The 12,394-nt window shown below is 33.2% G+C and overlaps 1 protein-coding gene across 1 annotated transcript; it reads left to right on the top strand.

The window, feature by feature from the left end:
* Positions 1-4,483: 4,483 nt before the first annotated feature.
* Positions 4,484-10,586, top strand: LOC140855537 (probable LRR receptor-like serine/threonine-protein kinase At1g05700). The gene is made up of 2 exons (XM_073251457.1): positions 4,484-4,611; positions 8,665-10,586. Exons 1-2 carry the CDS (start codon positions 4,512-4,514, stop codon positions 9,234-9,236), a joined length of 672 nt encoding a protein of 223 aa, XP_073107558.1. The 5' UTR covers positions 4,484-4,511; the 3' UTR covers positions 9,237-10,586.
* Positions 10,587-12,394: the final 1,808 nt, after the last annotated feature.

Here is a 12,394-nt window from a genome sequence, read left to right as displayed (position 1 = left end):
AAGTATTACAGCAATAATATTGATATGTCAAAAAAGAAAAAAAATATATAAAAAAAAAATTTCTATAAGATCTCGTATTGCTTTTCTAACAGTGATGTATCAGTCATGTATGCGTCACCCCAAAGAAAGGCAACGTTGAGAATTCAAAGATGGATCCTAAATACGGACTGTCAACATTGGCATTGGCCCATAATACCCCTCTTTATAGTGAAATTATTATCTATTCCCTGTGCACCACATGCTTGTGCATTCAGCTAGCAACAGTCACTGGTTCTTTTAGCGCTATTAATCAAGTATATATCTTGATGTATCATGCTAGAAATTACTGATCACGGTTGGCTTCGTGCATGAATGTGTCCATATATACGGACAATAATTTCTTCCTTTTATGCCCACCATGGAAGGGAGAATTATCAGTTGACCTCACTCACTAGCTCGGTGGAACGAAGTCTTTTCTCGTGTCACGGAAACACCATCGGTCAATGTTGGTGGACGGACCAAGTAACAAGTATTCAGGGAAGGGGGAGCCGTCAACTGTTAGTCAATGTCGATGATTAATGGAAGGTACAATTTGTCCAGCCCCATGCTAGCTGTTGAGAAAGAAAGAAGGGCCACGATAGCCAATCATATATCGCTCGGTGATAGGACCGTAAGACTGGCGGAAACTTCGTGCTAGCTGTCGAGAAGAGAAATTTTATTGCCTGGACCACGTCCAGCTCGACCAGCGCACATCGTGGAGCCATATACGGTGGATGACGCGCAATCGGAGCCATAGACGGTGGATGGTCAACCTAGATCACCCTCAGACAATAATTTTTTATTGAGAAAGAAAGTAGGGCCACGATAGCCAATCACATATCGCTCGGTGATAGGACCGTAAGACTGGCCGAAACTTCATGCTAGCTGTTGAGAAGAGAAATTATTGCGTGGACCACGCCCAGCTAGACCAGCGCACATCTCGGAGCCATATACGGTGGATAACGCACAATCAGAGCCATATACGATGGATGGTCTACCTAGATCACCGTCAGGCAATAATTTTTCTATTGACAAAGAAAGGAGGGCTACGAAAGCCAATCATATACCACTCGGCGGTAAGATTGGCAAAGACTCGGAGGACTCATTTGGTTAACGAAAAATTTTTAAAAAAAAAATTTTTTTGAGAAGTGAAGAAATTTTTTTTTGTTTTTTTGTTTGATTAAAATTTTTAAAAAAAAAAAAAGTAAAAAAAATATTTTTCATAAAAAACTACTTTCTACATTTCATGGGAAGTGAAAACTCACAGAGAAGATGGGTTTTTGCACTTTCCATGATATAAAAAGTGGTAGTACTTTTTTTTTCCTAAAATATCTTTTTAAGATCCATCGTTAAAATTTAATAAAATATCAATGGATGGTAAGAATGAAATACTGAATAGTAATATAATATTATATTAATATTATCTTAATATTTATATAAATATAATATTAATATTTATTATATTTTAATATTTATATTAATATAATATTTTTATTAATATTAATATAATATTTATAATAATATAATATAATATTTATATATATATTAACAAATTTATTATATTAAATTATTTATATTATATTAATATAATATTAATATATTAGTATTATATTAACACAATAAATTATTATGGTCTAATGTTATATTATAATATATTAATGTTATATTTATATTCATATAAATATAATATTAATATTTATATAAAGTTTATGAGTAAAAATGTATGATTTTATATCTACTAAGGGTATAATAGGTATTTTACATAATTTTTCTAGAAAAATAGGTGCTCATCCAAATATAAGCTATTTTATAATAAGTCATTTTCCTATGGTCAACCAAATATACTAAAATTCTATTATCAAGAAGTAACTTCTTGAAAATTTATTTTTTAAAAAATAATTTTTTGAAAAGAAAAGTTCTTCCCATGAACCAAACGAGTCCGGAATATTTGATGGAGCGAGCTCATTTATGCCTGTCTCCATCAGCTTGATCGGCAGGAACAAAAAAATCAAACGTCACCAGGGGGAGAAGATTGGGATGGATTCCTATTTTATTTTTTCATCATAAAATAAAAATTAAAAAATCAAAAACTTTTCTTATCAATATATTTATTAATCTTATAATTAAAAATCTAAAAAAAATAAAATCACATGTGATATATTTTTTCTTTCTTATTTTCAAAACATATTTTTTACTGATATATACATGTCAAATAAATTAACCATCAAACAAGCCAATAGATATATCTAGATAAATCACTATATTATTTTTAGAATATATTGTTCACGGATATATAATATACGATCAAATGATACACACTTAGCAAATTAGTTCATCTAGCAATATAATATATATTTTCAAACAAATTGATATTATTGCTGGAATATTATGTTACATGGCCAAGTGACACATATTTGTCGGCTTCTTGATATATGCTGCAAACTTTTTTGATATACAATGAACAATAATAAGATATATACCTTCAGGTAAATCGATATATAGTTTTTAAAATATATTTTTTACCTAAAAATTTGTATTGGATCACTACGTGATGTGATGTGTATTAGAAAAACTTGCAATATGTATGAATAAGTCAACATGTATGTATCATTTAGCCATGCAATATGTATTGGCGAATATAATATTTCAAAAACTATATATCAATTTGTTTAAAGATATATATTAAATTATTAGATGATTAATTTGTTTAGTATGTATTATCTAAATATATATTGTGTATCAATGAATTACATATTTTAAAAATTATGTATTAATTTATTTGAAGGTATGTATTGACTTAATAATTAATTTGTTTGATGTGTATCATGTAGTCATGTAGAATGTACCTATAAAAAGTATATTATGAAAATAAGAAAAAAAAGAATGCCATAATTTTTTAATCATGTGACTAATGACTCTATTAATAGGAGCTTTTGACTTTTAGGTTTATTTTTTAAGATGGGTATTAGAAAAAATATGGTAAAATGAGAAGCTCATTTCATATTTCTTTCTTTAATGCCTGCTCCATATGATATTTGTTCCCAACTAATGTGGCTCCATTTTTTTTATTTTTTATAATATCCTTCATATGTCTTTGTAAAAAATTCTCAAAATCGGCCTTCATAGGGATGACAATTGATTGAAGACAGATTGGATTAGCCAATATCTATACCTATCCCATGATTAAAAATCCTATATCTATACTTACCTCATACCTGCCTTGGATCAGGTTGGGTAGATGGTGCAAGTTAGGCCGAGTTGGATAGATAAAATGGGTTAGATCGAGTTGGATCAAACAGAGCACGTAACTTGTGATGCAAACATTCTAAAATGATTATAACTTTGAAATATGAGATTTAAATAATGATTAAATTGGATCGGATTTAAAATGGGATATACTATTATCTGTATGCAACCCAAACCTACTTCAGGTGTTTTATCTAGAATCCATACCCTCCCTAGGTTTTAATTAGGTTAGATAGAGTCTTATGTGGATTGCGTTGGGTTGAGTACCTAATGGATTGGCTATAATTACCATTCTTAGGCCTTTAGGTATAAATGCTTCGGACAAGATTCGTTGTCTTGGTATTGAACATCTATCAATACCATTCTATTATAATATCAATTTGTGGTACAGTGCAAGATGATAAGCCATACCAAATATCAGTATAGTCAATTATGTTGATCAGCATTTTTTAAAAATAATCTCTTTGTAATTTGATTTTTTTTTTGAGAGAAAAATATGCCAACTAGAATGTTGATTCCTGGGCAGATTTTCAAATAGAGGTATAAATTTTATTGATATTTATAAATGAATTGACAAATCCATTTTAGTGCTCCATGTTTTGATTATTTTGGTTGAAGATATTATCATTGTCTGGATTGCTTAACAATGGTGTATATATTTTTTAATTTATTATATCTAATTTATATGTCCAACCTCTAGTGTTAAATGCTTTTAATAACAAATTTCAGAAAAAAGATTGATTATAACTCCTGAAAAATAAATTTATTCAAAACTTTTTTCAAAAGGCCACTCCCGCGTGCTAAGACAGCACCTAGCACGGTTCGATATAAAATTTTTATCATAAATATTTTGCCATCTATTTTTTTCTAAAAATATAAATTTATATTTTCTATTCAGAGAATCACCACCGCTATCCCCAGCAAAAAGGCTCCACACTAGGTAATTTAATTTAACAAAACCCCGTGGTAATATACTGGTAATTTTATAACGAATCAATGTAGTTTTTTTTTTTTTTCAATCTGAATAAACAATGTATAAGAAAAATTAATATTCATTTAAGTTTCCGAAACTAAATTATATTCTCCGTCTTTTTTAATTGATAAAAAATTTGATGGTGTGTATTTTTTCTTCACATTTAAATAGCCCCACCGCGTAGCATGGGTCCCACATTAGTATATAATTAAAGTTGTGCCGCTAGGCTGACACAAACACATTAAATAAGTCAGTTGGTTCGGAGAGCCCCGCGATGGCGCAATGCCTTCGTTTACCAAGGGAGACGATGGGAATCCTCATTCAAATAGGTTTCTTAGCGGCAGCAGCATTTCGGGTTGTTAATGGCCAAAAAGGTATGGATACATACTACAGTTCCAATCCCTGTGAAATCTTATCCTTCTCCATTTTTCTCTTGAGCAGAACTGTTGGTTCTTCACATTCTTTTCATAAGCCGAGCTTTTTTGAGATCAAAGGTTGGGCATATGACAGCGTGGTGGTCTAACCTATGCGGAGCTGGACGTAAAGTAACACATAATGGCCAGGGTTAGCTTCCCATTGAAGGGCACCAATCCTCTATGGTGGATAATTTGCATCATCGAGTGCTGTGTAGTAAACGATGGCTGTCATTAAAAGATGGATAGCTATCACAAGACAGCTTTATGTGTCATACACGTACAGTGCGTCGTTGTTGATAGCCCGTGGAGACCATTGAGTATCACACAGCAATTTATGGTGTAAATCATGCATCACTAAAGATCTTGGATCGTTCATGTAATTCTGATCCTTCATAGAAACATGAAGGGCTAAGAAGACAAGGCAAGGAGAGATGAGAACAAATAACAGAGAGGTTTAGCCATAATAGAATCTTTTTTTCAAAGTTAGCTTGAAAGGAAATTAAAAATTCTTTTGGCATCGTTACTGCAGTATTTATTTCTTTATTTTAAGAATAAGGTGTGGGTATCACTAAATTTCTATATATCATTCCAAGAAATGACGCAAAATTATCCAAGTCAAACGCATGGAAAAAACGAGGGACAGTGGAGTTCTTTGCTAAGCCTGGGCGTGGGTCAGTAGGCCACGGGATAGCTTCTGCGTTTTAGCTGAAACGGACATTAGGTCAGTTGATCTTTCCTGAGCTCCCCAGGGTTTCCAGATACCAAGGGAAACAGAGAAAATTTGCTGTGATCTTTGAGAAATTTTTTTCTCAAGGGAGAAGGATTTTTGTTTTTCTTTGCAACAGCTTATACTGCATTTGTTAAAGTACTTCCCTGATTTTTCTTTTTTTTTAATATCTGATAAAAAATATTTTGTATGAAAAAAAAAATGTTTTGCTTTTTTTTTTTTTTTAATTTTGTTTGGAGTAGAAGGGAGGTAAGTACCACCTGGCCTTTATTCCTTAAAACACAGAAATTTGCAGTGAAGTGTATGATAGAAAAAACAACAGCCACAGCAGCTAGCCATAGATAACTAAGATAAAATATGGAGAAAAACTACGTGTCCATGACTTTCTTCAATTTTTAAAAAATTAATAAATGTAATTTGTTTTAAGAAAAGGATGGGTTTCTTCATATAAAAAAGATTTTTTTGAATTTTCCTTTCAAATTCCCACAGATATATCCATTCTTGTTTAATTTAAGGCATCCTTTAAATTTTGAATCCTCTACAATACAGTTTATGCACCATAAAGCTCTATACTGTTATGGATGGCTACTATATCATTCATCTCGAAGATAGACGACTCTCATTAAGTATCTTAATAATATATTTATATATTTTTCAACATGATATATGATACATCGCAGGAACGAAAGAGAGCAGTCCATCTTTAAGATAGGAATTATATTCTACACTGCATCTCAATAACATTGTCATTTTTTTGTGGGCTTCATCGTCGTATGCTAATCATGATGATTGGCTTGGACGGATGAGATAAATTTATTGGCATGATATACGGTTATATTGGTGTAGACCGTATAGGATGTGATTACTTCTAATCATGCCCACGGAAGCCACATCTTTATAATGATCTTGACAAATCACTAGCTTATCAGAACAACCAAAAGATCATTGGAAACTGGCCATGTACCCGACCAATTTCTATATTAGCTGCCAGCCATCATTGTCATTTCTTCTGTACTCACACAACCATACTGGCTGACTCGTTGCCGTTTCTTTTGAAGTCAACCCAGCCAAAACATTTCTGTCCAATATTTTATTTTTTTTTAGGTAGAATAATATTCTACTCCTGATCTGATCCAATTTTTTAATCGGATCCTAATATTAAATCCAGATCTAATCCAATAAAAGATCGGATCGGATTAAGTCTGATTCATTTCATGGATAAAATTTTTGTCTTAATAGATCATTCATATTAGATCGGATCGAATCCATATATAATCCAACCTCAACTCGAAAAGTTCAAATTTGGTTTGGAGCCGGGTCTATAATCCAAAAATATTGTTGTGCTTATTTCTTAACCATGTTAATGATTTATAATCCCATTTACTTTTTTTCATCAAACTTTATTTTTTCTCTTTTTAGGTTTTTTTGTTTAATTGGAAGAAGATTCTTTCCTGAATTCCTTTTCTCTCACTTCTTTTATCCAACTTTAATTTGTAACTTTTACTATAGATTTATTGCTGAAGCCACATGAAGATGGAAATTATGTAATAAAAGTTTTATATTTTAATATTGAAAAGCTGACTATACTGTTATAATTAGCCACATTTTTTTTCTTCATAATATTCGTATAGTAGTTCAATCAAATATAGTTGAGCTTTGTCCAAGCTAGGAAGCGAAAGCAAGCATCTAGCCATCTTTGTCACTTTGATTATCTGAAAACTTTTGAGAACTTTGAGATCATTTTGTTTGCCTATGAGTTGTTGGTTCTCAAAATAATTGTTAACAATTACTTAGTTGTGAGAATTTCACTATATGCAACTCGATTTCTGTCAATTGGAAGAGCAAAAATGCTATGAAATTCAATAAATTTGAGACTCATCAAAAGCTTTTTGAAGATGATTGATAGGGGGCTTGTAGAGAATAAGTCATTACTATTGATTGATTGAATAAATTTACTAAGGCATTAAGATGAAATATCGAGAGAGCAATAACATTTTATTACTTTCAAACCTTCATTTAGCCATTTTTTTCATGATCAAAGAGGAGGCAACGATAAAAGATGGAAATATGGAAGCTAGGTCCAATACTAAGTTGGAATTAGGTTGGGTCAGATCATTGAGCATAAGATTCAAATCAACTTATAAAATCAAATAGATCAGATTGGATTCAAATTTAGTAAATCTAAACTCAATTGAAAAAATAGAATGAATTCAATTTTAGAACTCGATCCGATCTATAGGCCTTTTAATGTGAGTTGAATCAGATCTAAATAGATTGGATTGGATCAACTCATAGGTCAATCTGTCCCATTTGTAGCCTTAACTCCCATGGTCTACATCTCTAACATTCTCAAAGCTAAAGGGTATATGCACAAAAATGCAAACAGCCTCAAAGTCCTGCTCTCTCCTGTCTCCTTAAATTGATTTCGTCCACCTTGATGAGCAGTGGGCCAGCAATTTCAGGTGGAGGGGGAGTGTTTCTGAAAAGATTGGGCTTTTTTTCTTAGTGATTGCATTTTCATTTTAAGCTTAGTTCCAAGGGCTTGGACTATTTGGATCTGCTCGACTTCTTCTTCCCTTCTTCATTTTTTTTTAAAATAATTTATTATTCTTATTTTATTATATTTACCGATGAAATTGGCAGCTTGTACTCTACTTAGCAGTAGGAATATAGATTTCGGGTAACCTAATCCAATCTGAACTTGAATTCATTATATATATATATATATATATATATATATATATATATAGTGTTCTTATTTTATTATAGCAGCTGTACTCAACCTAGCACTAGGAATATAGACATTGAGCATTCTAATCCCATATGAACTTGAATCCATATATATATATATATATATATATATATATATATATATATATATATATATATATATATATATATATATATATATATAGTGATAACCATCCCAATATGCAATAACACTTTTTAATGCAACTATCATATTCCTATTCCAAACACATCCATCCATCTCAAAAAAAAAAAAAAAAAAAAAAAAAAAAAAAAAAAAAAAGGAAGCCATGGCGATAACCACCCCAATATGCAATAACACTTTCTTAATGCAACTTTCTTATTCCTATTCCAAACACATCCATCCATCTCGGGGGAAAAAAAAAAAGGTTCTGCAGGCAGTCCAAATCGGTTTTTATCGCCGAAATAAAACATTAAAATTTCGTTGAATTAAGGAATATGATCTAATGCAACAGAAGCAAGTAGACCGCTCTTGTAACTTGGTTTCTTGATGGTGACCATCAAAACTCGTGCAGGCTTTGTCAGTATTGACTGTGGAATGGATGCGGGCGGTAGCATCACAGATAACATTACCGGGATCGTGTACCAACCCGATACCCAATTTATAGACACCGGGATAAACTACGAAATACCCAAGAGTTATTTGACGCCCTACTCCCTTCCACAGTTAGGGACTCTTAGAAGCTTTCCAGATGGAGTTCGGAATTGTTACACCATAAATCAAGTGAACCAGGGTGAAAAGTACCTGATAAGAGCTTTCTTCATGTATGGTAACTACGACGGTCAAGACAGTGCAAGCATAGGTAGCCCGCTGCAGTTTGACCTTCATCTTGGCGTCAATTACTGGAGAACGCTGAACATTACCGATCCATTCTCTGTCAATCCGGTCGAGATCATTACTGTTGCGAAGGACGATTATTTCTCAGTTTGTCTGGTGAAGACCGGGTCCGGAACTCCGTTCATATCTTCGCTTGAGTTGAGGCTTATTGACAGTGTGGATCTTTACACGGACGTAAACCAATCCAATTCCCTTGTGTCCGCTTTCGCTAGAGTCAATTTTGGGGGAGGTCCTGGCTTGATCAGGTAATGTAACTATATTTTGCAGTTCACAGTAGATGATACCAATATATACGTGCACCAACACACACACCAATAATCATAGTTTATTGCATATTTATCTTCCAAATATCACTGTATAGATAACTCGTATTTCATTTTCATTTTGCAATGTTATACCTTTCACTATATTTTGACAGCATAAATAAATAGCCATTTTAGGTATAAGTTAACTCTATTACCCTTTTGTATTAATACCTCTTGAAACTGAAAAAATAGAAAATTTTTTAAGAGTATCATGCAAAGTGATGAATTAATCATTTTATTTTATTTTATTTTTGACATTTAGGGGGACGAATCCCCATAATTCTTATTATTGCGGCTTGTTTCTGGTTGACGTCGGAAGTTGAGGAAACGCTGCACTAGAGCAACCTGTAAAAAAGTTCGGGCCAGAGGATTGTGCTCCGGCGAGGATTCTCTGACGCTCAAATCAGAACGCACAAACAGAGAAGCAGAGTTTTGGTTATATGAAAGGGATTACTTATCTGGATTCTCGGGGTTTGAGTATTTATAGAGAACACGAAACCGTTTTTGAAAGATAGGCTGGCCGAATTTGGCACGGTTATTTGAATCAGGCGATTGTACCGACATGATTCTCTGAATTAGGCAGTTGCACCCAGATAGGAATGGCAGCTATTACCAGTTGGTCATTTTAATCCTGAGCTTGATCGGTCTGCTTTCAAGAAAAAAATCAAAAAGTGTAGTGTGCCGACTAAAAGTTGGGACTGATAATTTCTTGACCAAGACTCGGTTAGATAGATTGATCCAGATGTCCAACCGACCTGCAGTTATTATGCTGTCCAAAGATTGTTCCGATATGCAAGTCGAATAAGGATCAGACGCAGCTGGAGATCGACCAGTTGATTCTTCGACCAAGGGTAGAACTAAATCTTTTTCATCCAGGATTCGAGTAACTAACCATCCGACAAGAAATCGGACCAAAAACTGACCAACGAGAAGTCGGAGAAGATGACCTTCGACCAAAGGTCAGAACAGATATTTGCCGACTATGGATAAGGCAAACCACAATAACCAGGCTACTTGAGAGGTGCTGATATGGACCTGATGAGTCATAATGGGCTTAAGTCTTCATACATCACCGACCTATTTCAGATCACTCCTAACACTCATCGTATATCCAACCCATCCTCGAAGGCTAATTCTAGCTAGAATTAAACCCCTACTCCATTTTGCCCAAGTGCCAAAAGAGCGCTATCATCTTAGCCGGCATTCTCAGTTAATCCCTTCATATTTAAAATAGCTATTTTCTACTGCCAGCAACCAACAATTCGATGAGAAGGGCAACAGTTCGGATATAACATGAACTAAGATGTGTGTGTGTGGTGATTTTCACGGGCAAAGATTCAACAAGTGATATTTGGAGGAGCAATTTGATTACAAATTGTCCTTTTTAGTGTATTTTTTGTTCGCAAGACATCCTATATACTATCATATAAATACATGATGTGCTGTTCTTTAAAAAAAATTCACAAATCAACATAAAAGAAGACATAATAGTTCAAACAAAAATCCTTTCCCAGGATCTTTAAGTTACATGAAGTTTTTTGTTTGTTTTTTTTTTAAATTTTTATTATGATCAATATTGCTCCTTTTCTTGCTTATGCAACATATTTTTCATTGCAATTATGTAAAAATTATATGAAGATAAAAATTTTGTATGTGATTTTTTGAATAAAAACTAAGTTTAGTTTAGTCATGGAGCCATAATCAAATGTTATTTAACCTACAGATGAAGTTAATGGGAACGATAATTTATTTGAGTTATTAAGAATTTATTTTTATTGTTCTGTAACTATGCATAAGAGTAAGAATATGGTAGTGATAATTCATGTTGTTATATTCATTAAAATCCTTGTTTTTTAGTTTAAAAAAAAAAGAAACGATGACATTTCCTGGGCCTTCATTGGACAGCATGTGGGTTGGGCGACTGGTTACTTGAGTGGTGCACACTTGCTCCTTCATCATTGGTGAGGTCTATGGGTCATGATGGACTAGAAACCAGTCTGAAAATTGCAATAAAGCAAGTTAGCATATGCAATACATAATTGACATAAATAATAATGAGTAAAGGTAGAAAATTTTATTTAAAATTTTATATTTTTATTTCTAATTATAATTTTATAAAAAAATATTGTTATTGAGTGCTGGTGACTAGGCCATTTAGCTAGTTGGTGTGCTGAAGAGTTTGATAAAGTACTGTATGGATCAAGAGAGTTGACCGGCGATCTCATACGCCTCCCTAATAAGTGAATGATAGTTATCAAAATTTGGATACAATGCAACTAGGTCAATCATGCCTAATTAGTGACTAAGGAAAAGAGATTACGGTCAAACCTTTGTTCCAATATCGGGCTTAGTCTTGAAACATCATAAACAAGGAAGCTCTCTTCATGGAGAGTGTTTGGTGGATGGCTCTCTGATGCTTAAGATAACTCTAAGGAAAATAGCTAAGATATTGTGTGAATGGCAGAGAGATGGAAACTCTAGAGCACTTAGGACAGAGAACCTACCTTAAGTTTAGGAGGTTAAAACTTAAACTTGGAGCTTAAACTTACCTGAAGAGTCTCCTTAGAGTAGTTTATGTAGGAAAGAGATGGTGCCCATTGTTATGGAATCTTGCGATATGTGAATCAACAGTTTTAGGTAACCATTCATATGTTCGGATGATATCATGTGCGTAATTTTTTGACATGCCAATTTCATGTATCTCATCATTATAAAAACCATTTGCCATAATGAGCCAACTGTAGCTAGATAAGAGGAGATTTGTGCATCTCTGTTTGCCTTTAGACTAGCCACATGGTGAGAGCGAGTTGGCCAATGTGAAAGCTTTGTAGTGTGCTTGTGGCAAACTTTGGTCAGTTGGTTCTATCATGATTGTCACAATCAATTCCATGTATCACTTGTCTCTACTTCTGAGGCTGAGATACTTATTGGCTTGGGTAAAAGAAGTAGAAAAATTCATGAGGACGACTAGCTGAGGTGCTATGAATGCAAGTTGCAGAGTCAAACCATGGATTGAGCTACTACCACTATCCTTTCAATTTTGTTGTAGGAAACTTTTGGACACTATATTATGAGAGATGTGATAGCATCTGTATTTCTCAA

This window comes from Elaeis guineensis, chromosome 1, assembly GCF_000442705.2.
Source record: "Elaeis guineensis isolate ETL-2024a chromosome 1, EG11, whole genome shotgun sequence".
NCBI classification, from domain to species: Eukaryota; Viridiplantae; Streptophyta; class Magnoliopsida; order Arecales; family Arecaceae; genus Elaeis; species Elaeis guineensis.
The sequence above is the reverse complement of the archived record's forward strand: the minus strand, read 5'-3'. Positions and strand labels throughout refer to the sequence as shown.

Bases quoted from the DNA above. Each gene is read 5' to 3' on its own strand.
- LOC140855537 (XM_073251457.1), top strand. From the start codon at position 4,512: ATGGCGCAATGCCTTCGTTTACCAAGGGAGACGATGGGAATCCTCATT. The intron at 4,612-8,664 runs GTATGGATACAT...AAACTCGTGCAG, and splicing joins GGTTGTTAATGGCCAAAAAG to GCTTTGTCAGTATTGACTGT.